The sequence below is a fragment of the Vidua chalybeata genome, chromosome 1 (genome assembly GCF_026979565.1).
Source record: "Vidua chalybeata isolate OUT-0048 chromosome 1, bVidCha1 merged haplotype, whole genome shotgun sequence".
Lineage (NCBI taxonomy): Eukaryota > Metazoa > Chordata > Aves > Passeriformes > Viduidae > Vidua > Vidua chalybeata.
Genome location: NC_071530.1, coordinates 5,576,411 through 5,593,760, shown reverse-complemented (window position 1 = coordinate 5,593,760; position 17,350 = coordinate 5,576,411). Strand labels below are relative to the sequence as shown.

General features: G+C 41.8%; 1 protein-coding gene across 1 annotated transcript in view; it reads right to left on the bottom strand.

Annotated features, from left to right (window-relative positions):
- The window catches only part of LOC128786511 (sodium channel protein type 5 subunit alpha-like), a 207,029-nt gene that overhangs the window by 18,023 nt on the left and 171,656 nt on the right, over positions 1-17,350 (bottom strand). Inside the window, exons 22-23 of the mRNA XM_053939812.1 lie at positions 16,776-16,949; positions 353-475 (exon numbers count right to left, since the gene is read on the bottom strand). Coding sequence (XP_053795787.1) covers positions 353-475; positions 16,776-16,949 — 297 coding nt within the window. The remainder of the gene's footprint in view (positions 1-352; positions 476-16,775; positions 16,950-17,350) is intronic.

Below are 17,350 nucleotides of genomic sequence, written 5' to 3'. Positions count from 1 at the left end.
AATCACTCTCATTTTAATGCATGTCAAAACAGGGAGCAAACTTTAGCTTGGTTGCTCCCCCGATACACCTTATAATTGAGAGGTAGTTGATAGCCAGATGCTTCCTCATCCAAAAAGCTGGTTTTTTTTAAGGTGTAGTGTGACAAGTTAGGCAGCAGGATTAGTTTATCACTAAATCCACCCGAGGATAAAGATGCAATGATACAACCAAGACCCAGGAGGGATTTCTTTGTTGCCATGATAACGAACTGTCATTAATTTCCTTTGGCTGACAAAACCATGTGCAGCAATGCCCCGTTACACTTTGATCCACACAAAGTTGGGCTTTGAAGGATGCTTTGTGTCCTCTTACCCTCATCCCCTCAAACCGTGACAAGGCTCTCAGTGGCCGCAGGGCACGGAGGGTCCGCAGGGATTTGATGGGACCCATCTCGGAGTATCCAAGAGTGCTGGCAACCAGGCTGATTAAAGAGACCTGGATGGAGACACAAAGTGAAAATTCAACCTGTTAGAACACTCCTGCCATTTTCCTTCTCTTCTGGCTTTCCTCCCTGGAGAAACAGTGGGGAAAAAAAGTCCTAAATGGGAGCCATTACATTGGATCCACACAGAAGAAAGGATGATCCTTCACAAAGGGGATGAAAAAAAGATCACCATAACAGACCCACCACTCTGTGCTGTTTTCTATGCACTCCCCGAGGTGTGTGTAAGTTCCACTACCCAAAATATGAGTCAGGTAAGTGTTACAATGTAGAGCTTTTTGGAAGAAACGCTTTCCAGCAAAGATAAAGGATTTTGCTATTTACTTTTAATCATTAATCTTCAACTAAGTGATCAGAAATAAGTCTTCTACATTGCTGGCAGACATGGCTATGCCACAGACCTTAAAAGAATGATGTGCATGGTTCTTCCATTCTGCTCTTATTCATTTTTTCTGGTTTCTGCACTGTCTCTAGAGGAGATGGAAATTTGAGAGGTGCTCAGTTTTGAGGTTCACACCTTTCAGAGACTATTTCTTTGAAATGAACATCCTGAATCTGGAAAGAGCATGGAGGGTTTCCCATGCTCTTCATGTTCTTAGAGCCTTTACAGTGCCCTGCTAGGTCAGAAATGTGGTGGTATCAGGCACAGGACTGGATTCTGAATGAACTGAGTGGCAATGGAGGTTATGAACATATGGAGCAATAGGGTTCTGCATGCTCAAATCAGTGTTCACAGCCTAAAATCTTACTGGGCAAAGACTGAAAACAAACAGCTCTCCAACACTGTAGGTATTATGCCAATTTGCATATATTGAAAAAACCCAAAACAACCAAAAAAACCCCACATACTATAAAATACCACATACTATAAAATACTATCTTTTTAGAAGGAGAAATCTGTGTATATTGCTTATCACAGTTCCTCTTCTTCCTTTTTAATTTGTTGGTTTTTCTTACTTACCATTCTCACAGCCCCAGTTATCACAGTATTGGATATCTCATACTCACCAATGGGAGTGTGCAAAACTCATCTGTGAGCAGTGGGTGCAGTTGCCATTTTCAAAATAGCAGCTAAGCCTAAAAGCAGGGACTCCTCTACATCATAAAAAATAGTGCTAGGAAACTCCAGCACCTCCTTAAACACTGACAGCTCTGGAGGGAAACTTTCCTTTTAATTTTAGGATGGGATGATTTTTACTCTGAAGCCCATTGCTGGCTGACCAGCTCAGCATCACCCATGAGGTCTGGGATAAATTAGGGCAAGACCAGTCTGGTCCTTAAGTCCCAAGACAGTGTCCCCTGTGGAGCAGCCTTTCTCCTGAATATGCATTTATTTACACACCAGTGCTGTCAGCACAGCTAAGCACTTTGTAAAACCTGCTGGATTTGTTAAATTATTTACCTGCTGATGACTTTATTGTGTCACTGAGGGCAGGAGGTCTCAGAGAAACCAAGCCTGAGCTGGGGTTTCTGCCAGGATAAGTCAACCTCCCTCCTGCAGATGACTAAGTGGCACAGAGGCTGGCTGTCACCCTTTAACATGTCATTCTTCAACAAGGTGTGACACAGACTCACCTCCTGTGTACAGACCCAGCAGCTGGGGCAGAACAAAGGGCTTAATAAACACTTCTGCCTTTTGGTGCTGAGTGCCCTGTAAGAACATCACAGCAGACAGGCAGACTGGGTTCCAGGTCTGATGTCTTGGGCCTCATAGAAACTGAGGAGGTAAAAATCACCAGCAAAGCCTTTGCTTCCCTCTCTAGGAAAGCAGATCTGAACCTGTGACTTGAGCATGATGCCTAAGTCATTTTAGAGTAAGCAATGCCATAGGTTTGACATGCTCCTTTCACCTGGAGGAGTGATGGGATTTCAATCCTGCTCACCTGACGCTCACAGTTAAAGAAAAAAATATGGGTTTAACTTAAAAACCATCTTCAGCTCACCAACACACCAATTTTCTGCCTTCCTGTTTCTCACCAACCTGGTTTACATCCTGTACTCTGGAGCTGCATTAACACAGACTTCAAATCCTCCTTTTACTCACTCTTCCCACTAACTTAATGTTGCCTAAATAATGGTAAAGGGCTGAGGATTTGTCTAGCAGCAGTAAGCAAATGAGCACCATAGTTTTATACTAAAGCCATTCAATTAAGTCATCTTAAAAGTCTAAAAAGTAACTGGCATTAAGGAGAAATCATGATAGGAGTAGCACTGTGCCACATATTTCTGTCTTTGGTGGAAAGTTTAGTGCTGAAAATAGCCTTAACCTCACAAAGCCTTGGAGGTTTCTATCCAGAGAGGCTGAAGGTATGAGAAGAGCAGCTCAATGATTGTATGCTCTGAGCTAGAAACAAAGATCCATACACTCACATACCAAGGGAAACTCACTAATCTGTGATCTAATTTGGAAAATTGATCTGTAACATGAATGTAGATATTTAAATGAAAATTAAATACAGGGTATCCAACACCCTTCTTTGCTAGTTTCACCCATGATGACTGAAAGTCAGATTTTATCAAGGTTTTCAAACTGCTTTGGTTGAAGCATCTGCACAATTCCTCCCTCATCCTGAATTTGTGTCCCATAACTGCCCTTTCTCCCAAGGCAGAAGGTTTTTGGTTCAAATCCTGCAAGACCAGACTTGGATCTGAGTGGGTTCTCATTTCCTTTTGAATGGATCTGAGTGGGTTCCTATTTTCTTTTGAGAGCCACAAATGTCACCCTGAAACACATCACAGGTGGTGTTGTCCTCCTGACACAGATTTACACAGCATTAGATATCTCTGCAGAGGATTAGGTCATGAAGCTGTGTGATATTTGGCAATGATTTACAAGGCTGGAGTCAGAACAGAGTTTGAGACAACTTCTTTAAATGCTTGGATGTTGGTTTTGAAGGTATCCCTGTCAAATTTTATTTATAGGAAAATTACCAACGCAGGGACTTGGCCATTTGGACTTGATTAAAAGTGACCCAGAAGGTTATTTTTAGGAAAAAAGTCAAGCAGTTTTCAAAATTGGTGCTGACTGCCCCACATAATCACAGCAAAAGGTGAAGTCAGCTCTTTCTGGTTTTTTTTTTTTTTTTTTTTTTTTTTTTTTTTTTTTTTTTTTTTTACTGTTGCAAGGCTATGCAGCCCAGAGCTGCTCTAAAGTTCTGCTCTGTGCTATGCTCAGAATCAAAAATGTGCTGGCACCCAGAAAACACCTCTAGGGTCAATGTAACCTTTGGATTCAGAATAAGTCACACACACACATTTCTAATCTTTTCAGTACCTGTTTGCAAATAGTTTTGTAGGTTTTTTGTAAAAACCTACCCCTGAAGCAGCACTGTAATGTGGTGGAGACAAAGTGAATCCTAAGGATTGCTTGGAACCATTTCCCATAAAACACCCAATTTGCTGTTGACCTTGACCATTCACCTCAACTTCACCTTTTTCACAGCAGGTTACAGGTAAGCTGTGGAATTTCTCATCCTCCTGTGCACTTCTCCTGAGCCAAGCAGATTTATCACAGCTCCCATTTCCCTCCAGCATTTCCCTTGCAGGTCTTTCCAGGGCTTGCTAGATCTAAGAAGTTTTCACAGCTTTCCATTTAACTTAATCAGGGAATAGTTTCCCCATGTTGGTTCTAGACTGTTCCTTATCCCCTTGACTTGCTGCTCATTTGGTGTCCCTGAAGTCTCCAGCACAATGCTGCCACTGGAATTTTCTGCCTAACCTGAAGTCCAGTGCACAACCTGGCCAGCAATGAGGGTCCCCAAGGGGGGGAGAGGTCCTCATAAATCAGTGTGTGCAATCCTGCCTCCACAGACTTCAGTCTGTGACACACAGGTCTCACTAATCTCATGCACTAGGATGTCATTCAATTCATTTCCTACATTAACTTTTCCCTTTTGCATTCCCTGGATCATCTCAGCACAGCCAAGAGCCCAGCCTCAGCGCTGTCAGACACTTCCCAAAATTTATTCCAGCCCAAAAGAGTGGAAATCCTGAGAGAGTCAGCATTTACTGCCCAGCTCAATGGCAGAGCTTCCCAGCAAAGCTCAGGTTCCTGCCAAAGCCTTGTAGAGCCTACCTAGACAATTCATCTTCTTGCTGTCACAGACAGGCAGAGAGTGTGGAGCTCTCTCTGATCCTGGAATTCAGGGAAGATTTTTGCCACTGTTCCCAACTTTTTTTGCCCAGAGATAGTTTTATCTTTGTATCTATAGGAATATTGTGTCAAGAAATATAGACCTGTATTTCTATATTCCCACATTATTTCTCTATTCCCACATTATTTCTATATCCCCATGTTATTTCTATATCCCCACATATATCTACACAAAAGTTTATCTGTATAGATTTTACAATAATTTGCATGACAGATGCCTGGAGCTGGGTGAAGGGAGAGATAAACGAACCCCCACAGCTTTTATGGTTGCCATTTTCAGTCTCATGATCAAGGGGAAAAAAGAGAGCTTTTAATTCTGGGCACTAGAAATACCAGCCATGGGGGTTAAACAAGCCTGTGGCTGGTGTTTTGAAAGCCAGTCTCCTGTTATCTATGTGCCTTGGTGGCATTAGCTTGGATCTGGAGTGTCCCACTGTATGACATTCATGTGTTTCCAGGGCAAAATCAAGAAGAATCAATGAATTTAGAGGGCTAGAACACAGGGAAGGATCTCTGATAAAAGCTTAGCCTCACTGATAGCTGTATAAATTACATAAATACATACATAATGTAACTCTAATGAGAGCAATTTCTGAATGCCTTAATAATTTTACAATCCACTTCAAAGTCTTGTCCAGGAAACAGAACATTTTTTCAGTAGTTTCCAATTTCTTGTCACAATTTCACTATTTTGCAGAATTTCTGTCATTCTTAAGGTAAGGAATATGACTTGTGTGTGTGTCCAGGTTGTAACTGGAGTAGTGTTAAATTCCCAGTGTGCTCATGCTGGTCTCACAGCCATTCACCAGTTACAGATGTGCAGCATTTTCTGACTATTTAAATTATTCACCATGAGCACACAGAGATAAATTTTTACAATAATTTTATGTGTCTTCATTATCTGACAGTGACCTAAGCAATCAGTGTTGTAAACCAATGTAAACCCAGTAAATCCACCAGAACAGAATTTTAAGATGGCAAAAAACCAATTACAAAGTAGGGAGTGTGATAATGCAGCACAAGGAGGGAAAAAAGCCTTTGATTAGAAGATCATAGAGGTTTTTTTTTTTCCCCAAGGATTGATTGCATTTAGAACAGCAGTGGGTTCCTCCCTACAGGAACACATTTTGATATCATATTAACAGCCTCCACAGACTCCCAGTCCACAGGGGGTTACAGGGAGTCAAGGGCACAGAGTCTGGGAGCAGTGTTTCACCCAGGGCTGGTGGAGATTCCTACAGCAAAGGAGAAACTGGAATAAACTGTTTGAGCTGGAATAAAGGCTAATCCTCTGTCTCTCTCTCTCTCTTTTTTTTTTTTTTTTTTTTTTTCCATTCCTAAAAGCACATGGTTTCAGATAACCTGGGAGCATCCACTGGACCAGGCTGGAAGCAGAGAGACCTGAGCAGCACCATTCCAAGGCAGGCACTGCCCAGCACAGATTACATGTTTTAATTAACCCCTGACCACCACTGAGGTGAATTTATAGCAGAGCCCTGAAAACAAGGAATTCTGCCTAAACAACAGCAAAAATCATCCTTGGATAATCATATAAATCCTAAAACCAACCAGAAACTCCACTAAATGCTTGCTGCTGTGCACATCTGAAACCCTGTGAGTCTCTGTCTCAGGGAGAAGGGGAGACCTCCTTCCTGGTATGGGCAACAGCATATGCTTTATGCAGCCAGGGATTTCATCAAATTAACCTGCTTGTTCAAATTAGAGGGGAAGGAACAGCAGGAAAAAAAAAAATAAAAAAAAAAAGACATCTGAATGGAAGCACAGCAGCTGAGCTGAAAGCTCTGGCCACTTATTTAAATAAGCAGTTCCAGCTAATGCAGGCCCCTGGTGCTTTCAAATAGCTTTTTGTGTGCCCCAGAAACACCTGTCTCTCCCTCTCTAATTGTGCCTTAAAAAAAAAAAAAAATAGAATAAATAGTGTTTGGATTGCTGTGGGTGCCTCTTTTCAATCCAGCCTGGCCTCTCCTGTCTGTTCTGCCAAGGATAGGATCACTCAAAGACCTCTTCACTGTCCAACATCTTTCAGAGCCATGTCTGAAGTTACTAATTTCTCCCCCTGATTTGAAAAGGAACAAAATTCAGTCAGCCTCTTCACTGTCCAACATCTTTCAGAGCCATGTCTGAAGTTACTAATTTCTCCCCCTGATTTGAAAAGGAACAAAATTCAGTCTTTACCCCAGATATAAGCTGGAGAACCTACAGGGAAACAGGACCTTGCAAATAAACTGAAATACATGGACCTTCTTTTGGCTTCTCTTTGGAAATATGGTTGGGAAAAGGGAGATTGTAATGAGGTTGGTATTCCTTTCAGCATCCACCCTTTCTGAGCAGACTTTTATTGTCATTTTATTTTTTTAAAATATGCCGTTGCCCTTTCATTCTGACACTGCATTTTCTGCCATACAGATGCCAAACTGTATGATTGCACCTGCCAATCCAGAAATTGCACATTATGAAAGAAAGGCATAAAGTTAAAGGAAAGTCTTAAAAATAGGACACTAGAGAGACACTGAGGTGACCTAAATTCCCATCTCTGTTCCCTGTTTCCTTGAATCACAGCTCTCATGTTCAGGTAAAGACTAAAAACTCCTTAAGGCTGCTCTGGGGTTGGTCCATGGCCTGGAGGTGAAATGTGTCTGGAAATGAGCTATCAAAGGGCTTCCCTCACTGCAGCAGTTCATTACTGCTCGTGGAGTGCTCTCATGTATTATAACATGATGGGCTACATGAGTGCCTAGATTAATTATAAACAAAAATTATCTCCTGGAAAGCCCAGTGCTACTTCCTATTACTCAGGTTTAAAAACTCATTTACCTCATCCACTTTTTTTTTTTTTTTTTGTTTGTTTGTTTCTCCAGGACTTTTCCACCTTTTAATTCTTTTTTCCTCCATCTACTACTCAGACTTATGGCTATAAAATTCTGTTGATATTCCATGCTCTCAGCTTGTCTCCAGGTCCTCATGTCCAAGCTTTTCAAGGCAATGTTTCCTTTTCAGAGGGCAGCCTTGTTGCAAACAGCATGTGTCACTCTTGTTGGGTTAAATGCTTTTAAATAAATCATTCCTGCATCCTAATTGCTTCCTGGCGGTTTCCAGAAGAACCTCTTTATGTCTTGCTGTTCTCTTAATCTGTCACCTCCCCTACACCTGCTCAGGCTTTTCTTACAGCTCCAGTCAATTCCCAGGGCAGATGGCTGAGAATCAAGAATTAAACCTCAGCTAATTTCCGAGGGCGAGTCGGCTGCGAGCTTTCATCCAGCGAGGCAGCAAACTGACTTATTGATCTGCAGTTTTCTCCCCCATCACCATTTACAAATGGATTTTCAGCTTGTCTCAATTCACCTTTTTACTGCAAACAGGCACCTTTGCCACACCTTGACATCCAGTTTATTAGCACTGGGTAGGGATCACAGAATGACAGGATCTGCTGAGTTGGAAGGGACGCACAAAGATCGTGGAGTCCAGCTCCTGCCCTGCACAGAACACCCAAAAAATCACACCTTGTGCCTGAGTGCATTGTCTAAACTCTGTCAGGATTGGTGCTGGGACCACTTCCTTAGGCAGCCTGCTAGGGACTGCTGTGAATTTTGGGGATCACATGATGTAACTTGATCAGACAAAGCCTGGCCAAGTCCCAAGGGCTCCCTCTGCAATGGCTGTGCAGGTGCAGATGCCCTGAAAAGTCTGGTGCTCCTGTTATGATTTAGAGCAAAACAATTTCTTCATCATCAGCTGTGTTCTGCTTCTCATCCAGATGCTGTGTGGAGACAGCCTGGATTCAGGGCAGCTGGAGAGAAAAGACTTTCTCCACTAAAAAAAGATCTCCAAAGCCACCTCATGTTCCATCCCAGAGAGCCTTCCTGATGCTGAATGCTGTAGGCAGGAGTGCACTTGGTCATTATTTATTATGTGAAGACAGAGTTACCATGCCAGGGGTGGACACAGTGATTCCTGAGAGAATCAGCCCCATAGACTCTGCTGCATTTCCATCCCAGCTGGTGGGATTTGAGGTGCTCAGGTAAAGGCAAGTTTCTTCCTGGACAGGCTTATGATCAGCCCTACTTAGATATGACACAATGAAAACAACAACAAAAGCAAACAAAAAACCCCAACAAAAGCCCCAAACCAAACAAAAAAACTCAAAGAAAACCAAAACACCAAAACAAACAAACCAAACCAACTAGCAAACAAAAACAAAAACAAAACAAAATAAAACAAAAAAAAAAAAAAATTAAAAAAAAAAAAAAAAAAGAGAAAAATCTGTTTGTGTTGCCTCCTCAAAGTCTCAAAGTGCTGTTCTGGATTTGCTTGTTTCCCTAAAGCATTTATTTAATCAGATATTCCAAATCAATATGAAAAAATACCAAATTGTTGTGGGAAACAGGAAAGTCTTAGCTTGAAAATCAGCTCAGTTTAGTTGGGTTCTTGAACCTGATTGATCCTGAAGTGTATTGAATATGTCCATATTGTATTAAATATGCCTGAATGGAGAGGGACTCTGAAGAATTGTAGGATCCCTGACTTCTGCCAGGAAGGAGAATGGTACAAGTAGGAGTACATACCAAAAGTAGGAATGTTAATCTTCATTTGCCTTAGCACAAACGTCCCAAAGTCAAGGTGGGGGATCTGCACAAAGTCTCTACACCACCAATTCACAGCTTTCAAGTTTCATCCCAATTCCTCTCATCTCTCCCTCACTAATAAAGAATCCCTGTCCCTCTGCAGGCTGCTTTTATCTCTTTATTTCTCCCTTTTCCCTCCTCCTCAGGAGGAGTCTCTTGAGCTGCTCCTGACCATCCTGGATAATGGGAAGATGTTTTTGTGGTCTGCAAGCTGGGGTTTCAAAGGTGCTGGTCATCAGGGAGAGGAGCTGTGGGACAATCCCTCATCCTCCTCTGTCCCTGGAGAGTTTGTGAGCCTCTGGACTGTTAAATACAGCCAATGTGTCTCTCCCAGCTCAGCTCTTCCATGCAAGGGAGAACATCCCTGTGTATAGAATTTGGCAGCTCCACTCCCAGTGATGGAAAGGGACAAGCAAGCTGCATGCAAGAACTCCAGAATTTTATTAATTATTTTCATTTTAAGCATAGTCTTCCAAAAAAGGACACTGAAAAGTGCTCCATCTTTAAATTACTTTGAGAAATAAAAATGTTTGGTAAATCTAGCTCAGCGAAATCTGAGTGGAGATGAGTTTTTCACAGCACTTTCAAGAGTTGAAAATCTGCTTCAGTAATTGAAATTCTTCAGCATTTGCAGTAATTATTCATCTCCCAGCCACTTTGCAAGGTGCAGGCAGATGGTGAACTAGGCTTACTGTGGACTTTTCTCCTCACCTCTGTTTTTCACCCCTGCTCCTGCAGCTGCAGCATGTTTTGTCCTGCTGTGCCTTGTCTGAAACTCAGCTTGTGCTTCCTCTTGGCAAAGCTTGGGTTCTCCCCTTTTAGCATCCATGTGGTAATGAACATGAGGTGCAAACCAAGATAAGACCAGACATTTGGATGTTTTTGCATGTGCTGTGTTGAGATAAAGTGTGGGGTGGCAGAAGGGAGATTTACAGCCTCGGCTGACCTGCTAACACACATTAAAACCACCTATCTTCATGTAGATTTTTCTTTTCATTTATCCTGAATGGGATATTTTTTGTTTTGTTTTGTTTTGTTTTGTTTGCTAGCTGGTATGTTTTGGTTTGTTTGTTTTGGTGTTTTGGTTTTCTTTGAGTTTTTTGTTAGGTTTGGGACTTTTGTTAGGGTTTTTTGTTTGCTTTTTTTGTTGTTTTCATTGTGTCATATCTAAGTAGGGTTGATCCTAATCCTGTCCAGAAAGAAACTTGCCTCTATCTGAGCACCTCAATATGTACTAGAAGAGCATTTTTTTTTCTCTTTCCTTCTTTCTTTTTCTTTTTTATTTTTCTCTTCAAAACCAGGCTCCCTGGCTTCTGGAGAGGGAATCTCACTCCTATTGGTTGTCTGGGAGGTTTATGCCATCAGAGAGGCTCAGAAGAATGTGCACTGAGACAACTTCAAAAACCCCACATGAGCATTTGCTGTGAGGAACTGGGAAAAAGCTAGTCAAAAACTGAACACTGAAGTTATAATACCCTGTTGTACCCATGGACTTTTGACAGCTCACAGAGAACACTAATAAGTTCTCTTCTAAGATGCTGCTCCAAGTGACAAGACATATTATCTTTAATTTGCCTTGACTGTATTCTTGTCATTCGGCTCCTGTGTGCTTTTCTGAACACAAACTAGACAAAATTCACATGTTCTTAGAGCAATGTCCCAAGAATACAAATTGGATTTCAGTGCTGTTTGGGAAGGACTCATTACAGCAGATTGTGTAATTACTGGTACAGCAAACAGAAATCACCTTGTTAATCAACAGGGAATACAGATGGAAAAAAACAATTAAAGTAATCATAAACCATCAATATTTACTTCACACAGCAAGTTTTTAATTGTCACTTAAAGACAATCCAACAACACAAGGGCATAATTTAATTCAATTCAATTTTAACTAGGGAGAGAAAGACTGCTTTAAAATGTTCATCTCAGATTCAAGGATTATTAGCTGCTTCTTAGCTTGTCTGACAGTGAAATATTTGAAGCAGAAATCTTAGAGGAAATGCTTTCCAGGAACTATCTTGGAAAATGTAATACCTTTTTTTTTTGTTTTAGTGTTCAGGGAAAGTGATGGTGCATTTAATGCCTGAACATCCATGAGCAGATCTCAAACAAGCAAACAGGAAATTTGGCAGCAAACAGGAAATTTGGAAAGCTGCTCAGTGGGGAATACAAATCTCTCGTTACCAACTGAGCAGCTCCAGGCAAGCACCAGAAACATGCTGTGTTAGAACCTCACAACAGTTATTGAGGAGAGTGAAAAATACATATAATTTCATTTCCATAAAAGCATCTACAAAATCCTGCCTAGTGGATTTCTGGAATAACTTTTTGGAGATGCCTGGCCTTCAAATCCATTGCTGAGCAGTGTTTGAACTATTTTGCAGACAGATCTACTACCCAAAACTCTTGTGAGCCCCTCCCTCCATGGCAGGGGAGATGGAAAAGGGATGGAAAGAACAATCTTCATCGCTGGTGACCCAGCTGGAGACAAACTAGTAGGGCATCAGGGCAAAACCCGAGAATTAGAGATGTTCTCCCCTCCCTGCTGCAGGACACAGTGCGAGGGCCACCCATCGCTGGAGATGGCTGGAGGGGAAGGAGGCTGCCAGCGTCCCTAACAAAGCAATTGTTTAAGAAAATAGCTTTCTCTTCGTGTGAAGACTTGAAAGACGGGATAATCTTAGAAAGAATTGATGGAGAAACCCTCATCTCCCCTCATCTCTGAAATCAGAACGCGACAATCAGGCTGGGTTTTTGTAAGCCTGGATTGGGACTAATTTGGTCAATTAAATTGAACACAAAAGCTGCAATGGAGATGATGGATTTGTGATAATGGACTTTTGTGGAGTGATGACATTAGTCCAGGTTTAAGAGGATTTTTCTGTGAATGCCACAGGCAATGAAACTTGGCAGTGACTTTTTTCCCTGAGCGTTCTTACTAATGAGTTGGGAGTTCACACCTCTTTCCCATGAGCTTTCTGTGACAGCTTCTCTGGGGTTCCAGGCTCTCACCTCTGCCTTCAGTGCATGAGCAGCTAGTGAAGAAGCTGTTGACTGCAACACCTCCTGACTCTGAATGATGCTAAGCCCCAGACTGATGTCTTTCCCAAACTGCCCATGCAATGGAATAATCCATCTGCTGTCAGCAGAGACTGGGACATAGCTCAGAATTAATTGGCTGAAGCTCAAGCTAGATAAGCTCAAGATAATATTTATAGGTCAGAGGAAACAATTGAAAGGAACATCAAGCATGACACCAGCATGCACAGCTGGTGGAGTCTCTCTGCTCCTTATTTCAAAGCCCAGCTCTGTCTGCTTTTGCAGGACAGGCCTGGTGGAAAGCAGTTCCCAAAAACATTCACTTTGGGTGCCACTCGCCTCCAGCCCTGGCCAAGTTCAGGCTCCTTGCTCAATCTGCTTTGTCCAAAGAGGTCTTGATTGCATGGATACTTGGAAAAGATCTGTTCTTTGTGGAAATACTCGCCCATGCATCCTAGGAAAGAGGATTGTGCATAAATGTCATTCCTGATGGTGATGTTGATGTCTGTCTACACTTGTATCAGTCTGCACAGATACACTACAATCTGCCTTTCCCTCATGTGGAAAGAGCTGTGGATTGAGGGCTCACCACTGCAGTTCATGAGCACAGAGAGCTGATATTTGCAGTGTAGAAGGGTGTTACTTTTAGCAGTACATTTTTTCACAGGGTAACTGGTATAGATGTACACTGATGATGTTTGTTCAGTATGCTCAACTTCCAGCAGACATCTAAGGCATCTTTCCCAGGTACCCTGAGCTGAAATGAGCCTGCATTTGTGGTTTGATTAACCCTTTCTCTTTCCTCCCAAAGAATTCGGTAGCAGAGCTGCTGATAGGACATTATTGTATTGCAATGCATGTGAAAGCACTCTCTGCTACACTAGCACACTTCTTTGAGATGCTGAGAAGCCCATTACCAGAGATCATCCTTTAGGGATTCTACACCCAGCAAAAATAGCTCAGTTTGTGGATTACTCTGGTTTTGATGTTTAGGCATTGCAAAACAGAATTTTCTTTGTAATCCACAACTGTCAGATGGAGACTCTGCTGTTCCACAGGCCCAAATCAGTGACAAAGGTCTTTCACAAGGCAGGATATACAGAAAAAAAAAAAAAAAATTCAGCAGCAATATGCTTATAACCCCTCTGGGTTAAAATCCTATTTAGAAATAGTGAATACTTGCAAATTTTGAGCTGGTTTTATGAATTATTCAAAATAGAAAATAGATTCAGAGTTGCATTTGTACAATGAGAAAACACAGATGAGAGATGGTTTCACATGTCCAATCAAAAATCGACCATTGCAGCTTGAATTTTGAATACTGATACCAAACCACTAATGAATAATTTGCAGATCAGGAATTTTTAAGTGAATAATTTTAAACAAATAAATTTGAGAAAATCAGACAAGTGGTTCATCTGCTTCTTTTGGAGCAGCTAATTCACCCATTCACTGCCTTCTGCAGCTCAGTTGCAGTGATTTGGTTCTCAAAGCACCAAAAAGAAAATGTAAATTGAAATAAAAAGTGTGCTGGAAAAATTATGGGATATTACTGTGCCAATTCAGAGTGGCAGGGTTAGCAATAGGGTAGGAGAAAAGCATCTGTTAAACCTGCTAAAAATATAGCGCCAGGTTCTCATTATCTGCACTGGGAAAATATTTTTAAGAAAAGAATAGTGCAGGGGGAAAAGATTTTTTCACTGAGAATTTAAAGAACAAGTGATGGCCTAGAGTCAACCAGCAACCAAAACAACTCAAGGGTGGAGCAACTTTTTGGTTGGACTGGGAGCTTGCAGAGTGAACATTTAAATGTGTGTGGAACATTTAAATGTGGGTTGAGAAAATAAAACACTCTGGGTCACTAAGAAGGCTTTGGGGTTTATTTTCTGGGGACAAGGGGAGTCCCAGGGCTGGTGTCCCTCCTGCTTTATGCCATAGGATGTGTGACAGGGAACAGTGCAGACCCTTTTCCAGGCCATCTGTGGCTGCTTCTCCAATCTGCCATTATAAACTCCACCATTAAAAGGCAAACATGCACCTAATTTACATTTGGACTTTGTGTTCTTGTCTGGCTCCTGTTCCAAGGGGGGTTTGCACACAGAGTTTAGCTTAGTTAGCTAAACAAATTCTTAGAGACAGAATTTAGCTTAGTTTGTGGTTTACTCTCTTCAGTGTTAGTGAGATATTATCCTACAGGTGTGTAAGTAATTTCAAACTGCAACAGAGTTCCAAACTGCCTCAGTGAATTGATCCTGCACAGGGTTGCTCCCATCAGGAGCACCTCTACTAATGGTTGTGCCAGTATTCATCCCTCATCCAGCCCTTCTAGTCTTCAGAAGCTCACTGAAACAGTAACTCGAACAACAAATTCCTGGAAGCTCATCCAGTACTTTAGGTGAGTCCTATTAATCCTGTTTTGGGGATGGAGAAACAAGAAAAGAAAAGCTATGTCACCTAAATCACAGTAAGAACAGTTTTCAGAGCTGGGCTATAACTTAGGAACAGGTAGATTCCAATTTTGTGGTTAAATAATTAAACCAAACCTTCCTCTTCTGCTGGAGTTAATCTGAGAAAAATGACTGCCTTCCCTTTAAAAGGTTTCTAAGCATATATGCAAAGAAGAATTTATGACCTACAATTTATGTAAAGAATTTCCTTTTCATAAATCAATTTATTAAAGCTCTGGAGAAGTTTCCAAAGGCTCTGATCCAGCAGTGCACTTAAACATGACCATAACTTCAAACAAGCAAATTGTCCCATTGAAGTGCTCTCCTGGGCTGGAGCCAAAGAAAGTGCAGTTCTTCCCTGGAGTTAAAGGTTCAGATGTAAAATGGGGGAAAAATAATTTCTCTGAAGTTTAATAAATTACATAATCATGGCAAAGCTGTGCCAGCCTCCCACATTAATACCTCAAGCTAATAAGAAATAGCCTCAGGGAGATTATTGCCTCCTCATTGATACACTGAGATGAAATGTGAGACTTCATCTGGAGGACGTGGCGCTGCTGACTTTTCCCAGATTTGGCAGATCCCACATCAATTCAAAGTGAATCTTTGAAGGAGCCAAATCTGGTACTAGCAACACTCCTGGGGCATGAGCTTCCTTTTGTTCAGACTTCTAAGGATTATCCTTAAATCAGTAGAAGTAAGCGTGGCGGTATTTCAAGGATTTGGAGTATTTTGCAATGTTTTGTAGTAGTGAAGACACTTTGCCAAGAGGACTTTTCACACCTTCTCCTGGACTCCTGCACTGGTAAATACTTGGGAGCCAGAACTGAACATACTGTCACACACTGCTGGCAGCCTCGCCGAGGAGCTCCGCCAAGGACAGCTCCTCTAATCTGCTGAAAACTGGTGTGCCCAGGTCACGTGCAGAGCAGGCTGAGGTAGCTGGGCCTTGTGCTAGCTGGGAGTGTGGAATGTGGGGATCCTTAAATGTAATTTAATGTGGCAAAAAATGGTGCAATCAATCCTTAAAAGTAAGCTCACCTCTCCACAGCAAAAATAAAAGATCCTTTGAGCAAGTAATAAACAGATATACTATAGTGAAGCTATGAAATGCAAGGTAGTTAATAAATGACACAATTACAAAAGTTTCTTTTTAGTTGTACTGAGAGGGGGAATTGTGGGAATCCTTAAAATCAGAGGGTTTTGGGAAAGCTGCAAAAGGCAGGCCTCAGACACAGCAGAACTCCGATTAGAGCTATAAAAGTTATATGAGAAGTAGAAAGTAAGAACAAAAAAAAACAATGGTCTGTGTATTAATGCTTGGCTAGAATAACTCCTTAAACTACAGAAAAGTATATCTAGTGAGATATTAGGAAGTTCTAAGCTTAATAATGGAGTTCTGTGCATTGTGTCTTAAGGCTTACAAGCAGATATTGTATTCAAAATAAACAAGCATTGTTTTAACTGAAGGTATGTGTGCTTGTAGTGGTTGGCTAGAACTACTGTCAATATGCTTTTGCTTTGTGTGATTGGTCAAAAACTTTTAAAGTAAGTTGTGTCATTGAGTTCTTTGACTGCTGCTAGGGATGTGAGCTGCTGGCATCTTCCCATTGTCATAACCACGTAATGAGGCTGATGCCGGAAAATAAACAGTTCAAGGCACATTCCTCAGCAGCCCCATCCCGTTTGTGATTTTGTACACAGACCCCTGGCCGGCAATAGAATGAGATGTTAAATGCTGAAGGAAAGGGAGAATTCCTGGGGATGTGCCTTGGATTAGCAGGGTGACACATCTACGTCACTGCGGACGGCGTTCCTGTTTGCTTTGGGTCCTGGGGATGCACAGCTACACATCCAAACCTCCTCTGAGCTCTGCCTGGGGTTGGTGCTCAGAATCAGAGTGGCAGCTGTCATTTCACAGATGCAAAGCTGCCAAACTTAAAGGCCCTTTCCCACCCACTGCAAAAATCCAACACGAGAAACGTTGTAGTTCCAAAATGATACTCACATCTACAATGAGGAAGTCCAGCCAGCACCAGGCGTTGGTGAAATACTTCTTGAAGCCATAAGCCACCCACTTCAGGAGCATCTCCAGAACAAAGATGTAAGTGAATACTTTGTCAGCATATTCCAGCATGGTTTTTATGTTTTTTCGATCTTCAAGGTAAATATCTTCAAAGGCCTGGAAGTAGAAAGGATTGGTTAATAACTGCTCCTGATCCCTGTTGGAAAGCATGGGTGTTGCACTGCAGGTCTATATTTGATTTTATCACGTACAGTCTGTGATTTCTAATGTATTTTAACATTACAATTAAAAAGAGTGTTCAGAACAAATAGGACTGACCCTGACATAAGAGAGATCTGTTCAGCTTTCCCCTATAAAGGACACAGGCTCGGTTACCTCTCTCCAGCCTCTGACTGTACTGGCTGGACATCCTTTGAGTATAGGAAGAGCTTCTGCACCCTGAATTTGGAATGTGAACCCATGAGCAGAATGCTACCCCAAAATGCCCAGATTTATCCTGCCTCATCTCCTGTTGGCTGTGCCAATGCTACCCAGGCACCTCAGATGTCCCAGGGCAC